Genomic DNA, 15,506 nt, shown 5'->3' with positions numbered 1-15,506 from the left:
GAAAGCTCTATTTGTGTGAAGAAAATGGTTAAAAATGTCACATGGTTACAGTGTTGCATGACCGTGCAATTGTCATTCAAAGTGTGACAGCACTGAAAGCTGAAAAATGGCCTGGGCAGGAAGGGGGTGTAAGTGCACTGTATTGAGGAGGTAAAAGTGACAGAAAATGGAAAAAAAATATTTAAAATATAGTTATTAACATTTACTAACCTTCTTCATGTCTACAGTGGGGAAATGTGCTAAACCCCCCTTCTCCCCTGGGACAGCACTGGTGTGATTGGGCTCTGTCAACTTATTCTAGCATCCTTGTATAATGCAAGACAAAGCATTTACCAAAAAGTGTCTAAGGAAAGAGCGGTTTAAAGTGATTGTAGTCGTGTTTTTTTTCCCTATAAAAATAACAAATGTGTTATAATTACCTGTTCTGTTGCAGTGGATTTGCAGAGAGCAGCCCGAATCCTCCTCTTTTCGGTGATCCTAGCCCCTCCTCCCTGCTGTTCAGTGTGCCCCCAGAGCAAGCAGCTTGCTATGGGGGCACCTGAGCTGAGTCACAGCTCTATTTGTCCATTCGCCCCGGCCTGGCCCTGCCCCCTCTCTCCCCTGATTGGCTGTCTTACTTTGACTGAATGCATTAAGATAGGAAAAAAAAAAACACCTTCTGCCTTTACAACCACCAAGTCAAAAAATACTGATTATGGAAATCAATTCAATCACTTTTAATAAACAGTGTGAAAAGGCTATTGCAAGCTATTTTGTGCCAGTAGTTTAATGTAAATGCATTAACCCAAAGCATTGCACATCTGACTCAAACCTCCCAGTATCTGTTATTAAAAAAAAAATAATAATAAAAAACACAAAACACACAACCTGCATCACTGCAAAACAATTAAAATTAATTGTTTTAATCTTAAATAATTCACAAAATGTAACATTTTCAATAGTTTATATACAGTGCATTTTAGTTGAATGTTCTGTACAGAGGGTTAAATGTACATATCAGCTCTTAGGACTGTAAATGTTTTTCACAGTGCAAACAACTGAAGAAGGTGCTAAGAGGAGAAAGTACAGAAACAACCATTAGCAACTGGTTTTACTCTCTGTATTTACTCTATGCATTGTTACTGCTGATCAGTCATAGATGGAAATAAATAGCAAAACATTAACAAAAAACACACAGCATGAAAGCCTAATGAAGTGTAAATTATACCTAGACACATTTGGGTTTAAATATAAGTTAAGGAGTAATCATGGGCAAAACTTAGCAAGATTATAGTGATGTACTTCGATCCAAAAAAATAAAAAATAAAAAACACAATCATGGTCAAATGTAGCAGGATTATCATGGCACATTAAACTAAGAAAAGTCCAAAACATTTTACTCTAATAGACATTTCCAAAATCAAAAGAGAGAAAAAATAAATTAAAAAATCTGACAATGTCAAGCAAATCACTGTGCACGCTGAATGATGTCGCCAAGAAATATTACTTCTGAACATCTACTACAATTTATTATTCTATCACTTTTAGTCCCTCTTACATGTTAATTTTTACTACTTGTTTTTAATAAATTCATAAGTGCTTATAGTCCAATTAGCCTTTCCAAAGATCCATTAGTGAGCAGACCACTGTATCCAGCATAAATAACTACATTTTAATATTCAAAGCTAACAGTTGCAACAAACTAAACCTTTTGCTGTATAAATCTTCTAAAATAAAAGTGATAACGTTATGATGTATGGAAATGATTAAGTCTGGCCAAACATCAATTCACCAGCAAACAGGTTATATTGCCTTTATCGACCCCCAAATCTCAAGCCAAATAAAGTAAATGCTGGGCGTTCCTGCCAGTTGTCAATATTAGTGCACATTTCACTTAAAGCAGCGTTCCACCCAAAAGCTGAACTTTCGCTTTAAGCACTCCTCGTCCCCTGACATTAAACATTTAGCATATCATTTTTTTGTATGAAGGGGGGGGGGGAGCGGGGAGTGTGTACCCTCTTTTTAGTGGGACTTCCTGTCCCACTTCCTCCTTCCGCCTCTCGGCCGCCTAGGTGACCCCTCCTCTCGCCCTCCCTGCCAGCTATCTTCTGGGACACAAGACAGGTCCCAGAAGATTGGCTGGCCAACAGAGCGCAGCGCGACTCGTGCAGTGCGCACCTGGCCGTGAGCTGTCACTGCTTGGTGCCCACAGTTGCCATGCTAGCGCCAAGGAGAGGAGGGAAAGAGGAGTGAGGCTCTGGGCGGCCACATCGCTGGACCGTGGGACAGATTTCAGTTTATTAAAAGTCAGCAACTACACTTTTTGTAGCTGCTGACTTTTAGTAAAACTAAAAAACGGGTAGAACTCCGCTTTAGGGGAACATCAGCCTTCTTCCTCGAAACAGAATATGTCTAAGCCTGCGTTTTATGCATCTTATTACAGTTGGTAATTTTAGTAGAAACAAACTAAGTTATATATAAACAGGCATGAGACGAGAAAAGTTGCTGACCACAGTTCTCCATCTATGGGCAACACTCGCCTTATTGGACAATATGAATTCACATTTGGACCAATGACACACTCTTGCTACAGTTTTGTAAAAAAGCACTTGGGGTTTTTTTTTTTTGGGAGAAACTCTACATAAAAGATATGCAATCACATCAACAAATTCTAAACAAACTAAATTACATGCACACTAATTGCAATATTTCAATAATGAATTTACCAAAGGCTAAGCAAAAAAGAAAGAAAAAATAATATTTATGGTAGTTATATATCCAATAAAAAGATATGAAATACATTGAAAAGTACAGCTGTCATATCTATCTGCCCAAAGTTGTCTTCTCACAATCCTCTTCACTGCAGTAATCAGCATGAAAGTGAAAGGCTCCATTGCATTATACAATACTGTCAGTCTAACATATTTCCATGCTGGTTGCAAAAGGGGAGAGCATAGGGAGGTTTTCAGCAATAGGTGGATGCTTTTCAATTGATAACAAGCAAACAAGTGACACAGAAGCTATAGTGTTTGGTGAAGAATGGGTCACACTTCTGGCTATGCAATGCAACAGGTGTGTGTAAAAATCACAAAAATGGTCTGGAAATATCCTCGCCTTTGAAAACTGATATAGCCAATCGTATTTTTAATAAACAAACAAGATATAGATTAATATCGTTTCTAAACTTGTATGTTTCACCAAAATTAGTCAGCAAAGATGGTACTCATTCACCTGCAACAAAAAACGATTACTCTACAAGGGCAATCTAGCCAGACAGCACTGCCCACAACATGAAACAGAGGCGGCCATGGTCATCTATCACCTTACATGAAGTGTGTAGTACCATTTTGGTTAAACAATGCTCAGTGTGTAAATTCACAAATAAAAGTTTACAAAAACTAAAGCAAAGCTCAATCATTATGAATATCTGCAAAAAAAAAAAAAAAAAAATTCTTACTAATCCTACACTAAATACCTTACATGTATTACTGGGTGGTTTGGGTTGCGGGACAAATCTTTGCATTCACAACCGATGCTCAAAATATTTAAAGGCACAAGAATAAAATTCTGCACAGCAGACATACATCACATAGCAAATAGGATAACTGAACAGATGCCATCCATTAATCTTATTACAAACTCTTCATATAAAATACACTACCTCAAAGAGATCTGTAAAAATTCTCTACACACCTATGGAGAAAATGTACGCAACATATAAGGCCTTATGGCTACAACTTCTGCCAGATAAATCTCAGACAGGAAAATAAAATTGCGTAGATTTTAAAAGTAAATTCATGCAGCTTTCAAAAGCCAGTCAGCCAACCCAGGAGCTAGCAACATGTAATGCAGCAGGGAATCTGCACTGCCATTAACATCATTACAAAAGAATAGCATATTCTTCAAGGCGCACTGGCAAGCTAACTCCTGGAATTTTTGTAGGCTTGCTCACAAACTAAAATATAAGGGGATTGCTAATTGTTTTGACAACTACTCAAACAAGTTATGAATAACATATCACTTGCAAGAGGTAACTTGTATTCAGGGGTTCAGTCCTTCAAAATGTCTGTGTGCAAAAAACTGCATGCTTTCCACCTGAAAAAGACTAGTGGAGAAGCAGGATGGACTATTAAATAGTAAGAGGATACATTATACCAGTGGTAGGCAACCTCGGCACTCAAGCCGTTTTGAAACTACAAATCCCATCATGCCTCTGCCTCTAGGAGTCATACCTGTGATTGTCAGGGTCTTGCAATGTCTCATGGGACTTGTAGTTTCACTACAGCTGGAGGGCAGAGATTGCCTACCCCTGCATACTATGGCTGATGCAGAATTAAACCTGCCTGCTGGAGATAAACCACCACAGGCATCAAAGCCCATAGAGCCCATTCACACAAGGAACTGCATGTGAATCACACAGGATAGTGTTCATCTGCGATTCACATTGAGTTCTGTGCAGTGCGATTTCAGCCCATTCATTTTGCATGCAAATAGCTTTACACAATATACAAAACAGAGAATGAAAGCTTCTACATGTGAGCAACTTTACAGAAAAGAATGTACTTCTGATGTCTGCTGTTTTAGCTAACCTATTTGACAACCTATCGGTTCTGTAGTCATGCTATTCAAGGTGCCATTTGGTAAGTGTTTGTGCACCAAGCCAAATAGTTCATTGCATACTTCATTTGCTACCAGCTGGTCACCACATTGACTTTCACTGACCTTTGAATAGAAAAGGTCCATCAGAAGAGGATTCCAAATGGGGGTGGAGCACTGACACTTTTTCTATGGTGACCACGTTTCTTTACACACGCTTAATATAAAAGCAAATCTATCTATATTACAAGCTAATTAAATATACAAAGTTGGCCATTAGCAGCTACCACAAGATGCCTGCATTCTTTCTCACGTTGTACTTTGGGGGGCTTCTGTGTGTACTGTACACAAATAACTTGGTGAAAAACATGCTTTGCAATATCCCAGTAGCATCCAATAACGCAAAGTGTGCACCTCGCTATAATTTTCCAAAACGTCAGGTGCACATTGTGAAAGCTCCAACTTGGTTACCAAATCTTTGAATTCAAGGCTCCTGACTTCAAAGCTTCAATAAGCACCTTTGGAGCCTTTAACATAGAGCACAGAAGCGCTGAATGGACACTTTGTGGTATAGTTAGTAGTGGTAAAATATTAAAATAGACTTTTTCTGTAATGTTTAAGGCTGGATTTGCACTGTTCCGTGTGCATGCAGCGTGCATAGTTATGCACACATGTAAATGGGCCCATAGAGTTTTCCTTTGTCTTTCATATTAAACTTCAGTGCATAGTTATGAATCAGTCACACATGAGAGAATGAGATTTCTACCTGACATGCATTTTCATGCAGCAAAATGCAAGAGTTTTTCTGCTTTAAAACAGACAAGTGTAATGGGCCCTTGGGCAATTTGGATCTTATCCAAGAAATCTCTTCCTTTCCAAGAGGCAGCTTGGACAAACTCAAAACAGCAAAGATTACAGAACAAGTCTACCTGAATGTGACCCACTACCCCTAGCTATAAGACCCCTCCCTTTCACACTGGGGTGCTTTGCAGGTGCTACAGTGCTAAAAAATAGCGCCTGCAACGTGCCCTGAAAGAGCTGCTCCTCATACTCCAGTGTGGAAGCCCAAGGGCTTCACCCCACTAGCTGCTAAAACGACGGTAAAGTGTCGCTAAAGATAGCGCCGTTTTACCACTGGCACCCACACTGCTTCAGTATGAAAGGGGTTAAGATTACTTTAAAAGTGGTTGTAAACCCTGTTACACCACTTGTACCTACATGTAAGGCCATAATAAAGCTTACCTGTAGGTACTGTAAATATCTCTTAAACCTGCACGGGTTTAAGAGATAGTTACCATATACATTTGCGCCGACGCCATTGGCGCATGCGTGCCATTTCTAAAGGTCTTCTGCTGTGACCGGCGGCTCCCACGCACGTGACATCATCGCACCTCCGGCCAATCACAACACTTGGGCCCGTGAACCTGGAAATAACTCAGGGAGACATGTCGCCAGCCACAGCAGTGTATGGGGACCTCTGCAACAGCTTTGATCTAAGATAAGTATTTCATAATGAGCTAGTATGCGGTGCATACTAGCTTATTATACGTTTATCTTGCAGGGGGTTTTTTTTTCTATGGATTTACAACCACTTTAATAAGGAGAACCTTCACAGATGTATCTTGTGGTATCTCCTTTTTGTCTATTGTATAATGTTGGAATCCTGACCTATTGACTGAAAGCACCTGCATACAGTATTAAAGGAGACGTCCAACCAAAGCTCGTTTGGCTGGGCTTCTCCTATGGATCACAGGAGGGCAATTCGTTTTGCACTCCTGTGACCCGTTTTCAGCAGAGAGCGGACTGAAGTCCGTGCTCTGCTGATGTCACAGAAATCAGTCCAGGCACCTCTTCATCGTGACAACGGAAGTCTGGATCCGCCAGGTGGACTGACACCCGTCTCAGTGAGCCGCCGAGAGCCTGAGACGGCCGCACCCCCCTCCACAGCTCAGTGCTCCAGTGTGCGAGGAGGAGCATAGCGGAGAGCTGTTGATTGACAGTCAGAAGATCTCTCTTCAGGGAGCTGTGAGAACCGAGCCATCGACGGTGTTCGATCGCTTGGTTCTCAGTGTAGAGGTGCTGGGGGACAATGCAGCATCGGACAGATGCTGCATCCACCAAGGTAAGTATGATACTGAAAAAAATCCCTTACTTCTCTTAACTGGTTAGAAGCATTTATCACAGCAATAGTGTAATTAGAAGCACAGCATCACCCTAGAAATGAACTACAATGTCCCAGTCCATCAAGTGTAAATGTGGTCACCATCTGGCACACCTGTTATCGCACCCCCATCGCCGGATTGCAAACATCATTAATAGATCATGGATATGAAAAAAATACACCGACCTGTGCATAAATTTACAAACTATAGGATTTAAACTATGTACATTTTTATAAATAAACCTGCTTACTAGAATTCTTCATTAAGCAAATAAACCCAACAATTATTACAGTTTGACAGTCCATTCTCCTGTTGAGGGAAAAATACTATATATATATATATTATGTATAACTATTGGATACAAAGGTTTTATGATCTAGGTTTTTTTTTTTTTTCCATTTTAAAGCTTAATAGTTAAGGATTGAGTTTTAGCTGAAGTAGGTTAATACAATCATCTGGATGGGCTGTCTGCAGACAGGACAAGGCTTGTTCCTTTTCTTCAGTTTTTTTGCACAGCTAAAACATGCCATGAGGTGTCCCGTCCTACCATGGACAATGCATCCATTTTTTGGCCTTGTCTGGCAAATGACGCAAGGTTCTATGCTGGTCAAAGGCAGGCTCTTTTCTGAGCTTTCTTCATAAGATTGCTCCCGCTCATTCTCTCTGAGCTCCTCCTGACTACAAGAAGCCATGCTACCCGACGTGGATGGCTGAGAAAAGTCCTCTGTCTCCTGGGATTCTGAACTTTGTAAGCCCTCATCTTCCTTCTTTTCTAGATTTAATTCTTGTGAATCAGACAATTTTGCCTTTTTGCCATCAGGTACATCAAACCCCTCATCATCTAGAGAATCTTCCATATTTTTCCTCTTTAAGGAGTTTGTTTTTTTCTCATTCTCATCAGGAAGCCAGCCCTTGCGAAGAGACCAACACCTGTGACAGTATCTTGGGATAGGAGGATTCATCTCCTCACACTCAAAACATTTCCAATAATCCTGCAATGACAGGTACAAGACACACTTACCACATAGCACCCCAGAAAAAGTTCATTTAAAAAAAAGAAAAAAAGAACACCTTATTTTCATACATCGTTACAATGGGTCTTTCATTTTGTGGCAGAAATATTTTTAAGAACAATGAAAATAGTTTAAAAACATTATGACAAGAGCAGGAGAGAATAGTTTGTGTTTTCAACATCTTAAAAAAGGTAAGAACATTTTTTTTTTGGGTATGCTGTGTGACTGGGATCACATAAAACACAGTGGGGTTTTATCAAATTTGACTGCAAAATTATCCCTTGTAGTGAGTGGGGCTGTACTTGTAATTCAAGGTCTAGGGGACCAACAAAAAAAAAAAAAAAAGAAGATCCACCTACCCCAATTCCTCCACATTGCTAGACCAGTCCCTGTAACATCTTCTCCCCCATGCTCCAGCGTTCTAAGGTCCCCTGACACCATCAAAACCAGATTTATTTTAAATGTGTATAATTGGGTACAACATATGTAGGAAGATTTGTTTCTTTTGTGTATCACCTGAGGCTAGTCACTTCAGTGGGTATTTGTGAGGGCTTACAATCAATTTAAGTCAAATCCAAAAGCAAGCATTTATTTTACTGCAGCTTACCAATTTTTAGATGTAATGGCTGCAATCATTTTCTATTTCAGGCTCCCTAATTTTCACCTTTTTCAACAATGCAAGCTTTCCTGCAGATGTAACAGTTAGATGGTTGAAAGGGTTATTATACTGCAGTGTATCAATTCTTAGGTGTGAATTTTTAGCCTATTCTATTTAAGTCTGGTGTTTTTCAAAAGAACAAGCTCTCTTGCAGATGTATCAGTTACAGAGAAAAGACAAACCATTTACCACTGACAGGGGTGCTTACAATGGGCAGCTTTTATATATGTAAATCCTTGTCCCAAAATAAAAAATAAAAAAACTGTTGCTGTAACGGTTTAAAAAGTTTACCTCCGTTGCTCCTTTATCACTCTAATACAGGAGGAGTGTTACTGGGCAGATCACCAGGTGAAAACAAAAAGGAAAAGAAGTAGGGCTGTGGAAATTAAAGATTAATTCCTCGATTCATTTTTTTGATCAGTACTCACCTCTCTGCCGACTTCCAGGTCTTCAGGGAGTTCCATCAGAGATCCGGTGACGTCACGGACATCGACATCAGTGGACTCCTCCCCCCTTCCCCAAGTGCCTTCATCGGCTAACGAAGGGAAGAGGGAAGGAGTCCGGTGACGTTGAAGTTCTGATTGAAAGTAACGTGTACGGGGGAGGAGCTACGCATGACGTCACCCACTGCTGCCCTACAGAACCAACATGATTGTTGGCTTTACATAGTGGGTTTTTAACATCTTTATGTGAGTAGTTTGTGTTTGAACACAAAAATTTAATCTTATACTTAAGCGGTAAGCACTTTTCTTTCTACCCATGACCTGGCATCCTTGCTGAGATCTAATAAGACGTGAGAGAAATTTATGGTCCGTGTTAACCCTTTTGATACCCGCTTGCATGACCACCTGTTTACACAGGGGTCCATGCCATGAGGTCAGATTGATTAGTTAGACCGGAGATGGAGGAATTGTCACGCTACTGTGGAAAAAAAAATGACTTACGTCAGTGCTACAGTTTGAATTTAAAAAGTATTTGTGTGAAATGTGAAGTTAAGTCATGGATTGTGGAATCTAATTAGTGTCGGGTGATTGTATAGATTGTATATAGTGTATACCACATTTACCACTGACTAATGCAGAGTTGCAATGCAAGGAGATCAGCTAAAAGTAGTTGGATCTGTATGTGCGTTATAATTAAATGAAATTAGTCGATTAAAAAACAATTAATCGAACATGAAAATTTTAATCAGTAACCGCCCTAAAAAAAATAAAAAAATTAAAAAAAAAAAAAAGAAGCTTAAAATAAATAAATATATAAAAAAAAGAAGATTAAATGCTTGGTTTTGGGTTTAATACCGCTTTAAAGCGGGAGTCCACCGGGACTCCGCGTTTTTTTTTTTTTTTTTAAAAGCCAGCAGCTACAAATACTGCAGCTGCTGACTTTTAAATAGTGACACTTACCTGTCCAGCGCGCCCGCGATGTCGGCACCCGAAGCCGATCGCTCGCTCGGCTGCCGGGTCCCGCCGCCATCTTGGGTATGGGAATCAGGAAATGGAGCCTTTCGGCTTCATTTCCCGGTTCCCTACTGCGCATGCGCGAGCCGCGCGGCGCAATCCGGACGGTCCCCGCTGCCTCTGGGAGCTGTGTGTTTCCCAGCAGGCAGCGGGGCACTTGCTGAAGGGGCCGGGCGCTTGCGGAACGGAGGCGTAACCTACGCTCGTTCCGCAGAGCGCTAGCCCGGAAGTGGGTGCAGTTACCTGGTAACTGCACCCCCCTCCCCCCTGAAAGGTGCCGATTGTGGCGCCGGAGGGGGGGGGGATTCCGATGAGTGGAGGTCCATTTTATGGTGGACCTCCGCTTTAAGTGTTAAATTATGGCTTAAAATGTGTTAAAAGCTTTGGCTGATTTAGGGTTAAGTATCAAAGTGAAGGATAAGTTCACCTATTGGAGCAGGTTACATATTACATGTGTATTTAGGGTGTAACATGTAATATTTTTACCCCCCTCTGATGCTGGGGGGAAAAAATATGATTTTTGTACTCACCATAAAATCCTTTTCTTTGAAGTTCACTGAATGACACAGCTCCATTAATCTTGACCATAGGGTTGTTACGCCACCTTCAGGAGAGGACTAGGCAGAACATGTTATAAAGGTGAAAAACAGAACTTTACAGTTCCGCCCAGGGGGCCATCCCTCCAGTAACATCCCCTCAGCCTGCCTCCTGCAGCTCAGTACGTCAACAAGCAGTATAATGTAAACCAATAGGAGGGGAGGGTGCTGTGTCAGTCAGTGAACTTCAGAGAAAAGGATTTTATGGTACAAAAATCCTACTCTCTTTCGTTCACTGACTGACACAGCTCCATTAATCTTGACCATAGGGACGTCCCCAAGCAGTGTCATAACGAGGGGTGGAAACAGCATTAAAAAAAAAAAAAAAACACACTTCACCCACAACCAAACAAGGGAGTCACCCCCTTATCTAGCTGCATCAGAACTTGCAGACAATGCAACAGTGCATTATACTCAAACTAACTGTATTTTCTTTAAACAGAAAAAGGAGTGCAGAATTGCAACATTACACGGCCGCCTGCAAAACTTGTGGCCAAAGCAGGCATCAGACGATGCGCTTACATCCACTTTGTAGAATTTGGTAAAAGTGTGAATGGACGAGTAAGTCGCCACCTTACACTCCAGAGCGACTGACGCTCGATGTCAGAAAGCCTAAGAGGCCCCAATTGCCCTGGTGGAATGGGCCATGACAGGAAAGGGAGGCACCTGCCCCTTCAAGGCGTAGGCCTGTACCACATCTGTCTAATCCACCTGGAAATGGTGGTCGACGAGACCGCCATACCTTTTTTTTGGACCAGCTACTGAAAAGAACAGAGAATCTGACTTTCGAAAGGGAGCCGTGGCAGACAAATATACCCTTATAGCCCTGACCACGTCCAGGGAATAAAGGGCCACCTCTTTAGGATGTGTCGGTTTAGGACACAGAGATGGTAACACAATGTCTTCATTGATGTGGAACGCCGAAAAAAAACCTTGTCCTTATGGATAACCAGATAGGGCGACTTGCAAGACAAGGCCGCCAGTTCCGAAACCCTCCTGGCCGATGTAATGGCCACTAGAAAGACCACTTTCTGGGAAAGAGTCAACAAGGGAATTTCTCGAGTGTTCTCAAAGGGCGGTTTCTAAAGCACCGATAACACGAGGTTCAGATCCCATGGGGGTAACAGTGGACGCACCGGAGGAACTACATGTCGGACCCCCTGAACAAAAGTGCTCACTAGAGAGTGAGATGCCAGGGGTCGCTGAAAAAAAGACAGGCAAGGCTGATATTTGTCCTCTAATGGTGCTTAAAGCCAATTTCTGGTCTATTCCTCACTGTAGAAACAGCAGGATCTTGGAAACGGAATAGGTGCGCGGACACCATCTTTTCTCCTCACACATAGAGATGCATGCCTTCCAGGTACAATGGTATATCTTCCGAGAAGAAGATTTCCGTGCTTTCAACATAGTTGAAATCACCGAGTCCGATAGACCTCGGTACCTTAAACCTAAAACAGGATGGAGAATCGGACCTCAACACAGAAAGTCCTCTCGCAACGGCAGTTGCCAGGGAGCTTTCGCAACCAGGCATACTAGGTCGGCGCGACAGGGACGCCGAGGCCAATTAGGGGCAATCAGTATTATTGGAACTCCCTCAGTCTCCACTCTGCGGAGCAGACATGGTAGTAGTTTAGCGGAGGAAAATCAGTCGGTACTGATCCCATGGAGCCACCAGCGCGATTGACGCGTCTGCCCAAGGATCTCTTATCCTGAATATGAATCTCGGCCCCTTCCAATTGAGACGGGAGGCCAGAAGATCCACGTCTGGTGTGCCCAACCGCAGGCACAGTAGCCTGAACATCTCCGGATGCAACGCCCATTCCCCTGGGCCCAGCATTTGGCGACTTAGGTCTGCCTGCCAGTTTTCTATTGCCGGGATGTAAATGGCCGACAAGGCCAGTACTTGTCGCTCTATCCACTGAAGGATGTGAGCGACCTCCCGTGCTGCAGCCGAGCTTCTTGTTCCTCCTTGGTGGCGTTGTCTGACCTGATCCTGATCAGACACCCTCGTAGTCTCATCGACCATGTGGAGAGGCAAAGCCTGATCGCTCGGAGTTCGAGCACATTGATCAGCAACTTAGGTTCCTCACCCGACCAGGGGCCCTGGGTCGACTGTACTCGCAGTACTCCACCCCAGCCGGTCAGGCTGGCGTCTGTTGTGCTCACAGTCCAATGTAGCGTTAGGAACGACTTCCCGGACCGAAGTGACATGGACCTCAGCCACCAGTGCAGGGAGTCCCTGACTGACTGGCTCACCTGAATCTGCCGATCCAGGGATAACGGAGATATGTTCCATTTTGTCAATATCTCCTTCTGCAAGACTCTGGTGTGGAACTGTGCGTAGGGTACTGCCCCGTGGGAGGCCACCATGAGGCCCAGAATTCGCATGCAGAAACGCGATGACCACCTGCGGTTCATCAATAGTTTTACTGCGGCTCTGAGAGTCTGCATATTGTCCGAAGGGAGAAAATCTCTCGCTTCCATGGAGTCCAGCAGTAAGCCTAGGTACTCCAACCACTGAATCGGTATGAGCACCATCTTTTTTAGGTTCAACAGCCACCCAAAATCCTGCAGGGTTTGCCTGGTGATCGCCACATCCTCCTTTAATTCTGAGGCGGAAGCAGCTCGCAGAAGGAGATCGTCCAGGTAACTTACAATTGCGATCCCGCGTTGTCTCAACAACGCCAAAATTGGAGTCAATACCTTAGTAAAGACTCGGGTGCTGAAGCCAAGCCAAAAAAGGGAGAGCCACAAACTGGTAGTGGGCTTCCCAGACTGCAATTCGCAGAACCCTCTGATGCCTGAGGCATATAGGTATGCGGAGGTACGCATCCTGGATGTCCAAAGACGCCAGGGTGTCCCCTTGATGGAGTGCGACTACTGAGAGAACTGATTCCATTCTGAACTTCTGTACTATAACAAAGCAATTGAGGCTTTTAGGTCCAAGATTGGACGTACCCCTTCCTTTTTGGGGTCTACAGATTAGAGTAGAACCCCTGGAACCTTTCCGACTCTGGAACAGGCACTATCACCCTGTGACTTAGCAGGTCCCATACTGCCCCCATGGGGCCTTCTAGCGAGTCGGGAGTCAGGGTATGCTGGAGGGGAAGAATCTGTTTGGTGGCCAAGAGAAGAACTCTATCTTGTAGCCAGAGGAAATAATTTCGCAGACCCATTGGTCAGACAGCTGAGAGGCCCACCGGGCTGCAAACTTCCGAAGGCGACCCCCCCGTATGACGGGCAGGAGTAAACCTTTATGCGGTAGCACCTTTGCTCGCAGGCTTGTTAGGTGAAAAAAACTCTTGAGTGGAAAATGAGTCCTTGCCTGCGGCGTGGCCCTTTAGTCTTCCTAGCCTGTGGGAGCAAGGTACTCTTCCCACCTGTGACATTCTTAATGTCATCCAACGAGGCTCCAAAGAGCCGCTCACCAAGGAAGGGTAGATCCGTCAAGGCTTTTTTAGATGCTTGGTCCGCCAACCAGCATTTCAACCAAATCAGGCGCCTCCGCGCCACTGCTGACACTGAAGCCCTGGATAGCAGAGGAAACTTATCCAGAGCCACGTCCTAAACCTACTTAAGACCGCGCACTAACTGGTCTGCTAGTTCCACGCAGACGGGATTAGCCTGCTGCTTCTCCAATTTGCGACGCAAAAGTTTTACCCATTCAGTAAGTGTCTATGACACAAGTGCTCTGGTCAGTACTGGTCGTATTGCTGACCCCCCAACTGTAAACAAGGAACAGACCACTGCCTTGGTTCCTGCCCGTGGGGTCCTTAAACACAGGAGCCAACTGTACCAGGATCGTGGGTTACTTTATTTAACCTGGATACTGGGGGGTCCACGACCGGAGGAGCCGACCATTATTTAAGAAGGCTCTCCCCAAAGGGGTAACGCACCGCCATGCTTTTTGGGACTGAAAAGGTCAGTTGTGGTCACTCCCATTCCTGTATATGAACTTATCACAATAAGTCAGATCAGGAAACACTAGGTGCATGGGCTGGCTTACGGGACCTGAAACCTCAGGGCATCACGCACAGCTGTGATAACTGCTCCAACTAGAGGTCTTCTTGCGCGGACCCGGACGTGGACTCGTCCTCACTGTCCGATTGGTCCTGGTCAGCGTCACTTGAAGCAACAGAGCAGGTGCCGCCAGTCTCAGCTGGGCCAGAGTCTGCGTCAGAGCTCTCCCCGGAGGATGGGGGCAGGGGCCGCTTTCTACCACCTTGCGCCCGCACACCGCCTCCACTCTGGCAACAAACGTTTTCAGGACCATCGAAAAAGCATCCAAAGGCACTGCACTGTTTGCAGACGAGCCGGTTGCAATTGCAGGGAGTTAGGGGGGAAGAAACATCAGTTTCTGAAGCCATGCTGACCCACCCTGTCTGCCACCCTTGGGGACTTAGGACAGGTGCACAGTCCCACTCTCCTAGCTGCTGCGGACTAAGGAGCCCCCCACCGCAGGAATCACCACCCTGACGGAGTTCTGCACTGCTCAGCTACTAGTGCCTGTGTCAGCCCCCAGGTGTCCCGAGTAAAAAAAGGTGCTGTTCTGAGCCTCAGGGACCAATGCCGAGCATGAAAACCGTGCTGGGCTACAACAAAATGGCCGCCGGGCATCCAGTATAAAAGGACATAATCACAGGGAAAATGGCTGCTGAACTACAGTACAATGGTTCCTGACCATGCTTTCCACTGAGGCACACTAAACATGGCTGACAAACAACTGTACGCAGAGAAGAACAGTGAAAAAGACAGAAAATGGTGGCAGAACAGCCCTATGGCGATCAGCACATACAGACCTCCAGACACCCAGCGCAGCCCCCCCATCCAGGTGAGAGCCCTCTGGGGAACCCCTGGCTATAGGCGCACACACACCGCTCAGCAGCCCATCATGCAGCAGATCGGGGGGGGGGAGAGAAGAGAGGGAGGAGAAGGACCCCCGAATTGACCTCCCAGGAAATGCCCAGCTGTTCAACCCCACGCCAAGGCAGGGAGAGCTGTACTTACCATCCGGACGAGCTGGGGACATCCCATCACAGACCCAC

At 44.4% G+C, this 15,506-nt stretch overlaps 1 protein-coding gene across 3 annotated transcripts in view; it reads right to left on the bottom strand.

Moving 5' to 3' along the window:
- Positions 1–886: 886 nt before the first annotated feature.
- Positions 887–15,506, bottom strand: part of MDM2 (MDM2 proto-oncogene) — a 62,367-nt gene continuing 47,747 nt past the window's right edge. For all 3 annotated transcript variants that reach the window (XM_077469119.1, XM_077469118.1, XM_077469117.1), the window contains exon 11: positions 887–7,729. In XM_077469119.1, coding sequence (XP_077325245.1) covers positions 7,166–7,729 — 564 coding nt within the window. In that variant the 3' untranslated portion in view covers positions 887–7,165. The remainder of the gene's footprint in view (positions 7,730–15,506) is intronic.

This window comes from Lithobates pipiens, unplaced genomic scaffold, assembly GCF_037356315.1.
Source record: "Lithobates pipiens isolate NorthernLeopardFrog02 unplaced genomic scaffold, aLitPip1_a1.2 Scaffold_8, whole genome shotgun sequence".
In the NCBI taxonomy this organism is placed as follows: domain Eukaryota; kingdom Metazoa; phylum Chordata; class Amphibia; order Anura; family Ranidae; genus Lithobates; species Lithobates pipiens.
The sequence above is the reverse complement of the archived record's forward strand: the minus strand, read 5'-3'. Positions and strand labels throughout refer to the sequence as shown.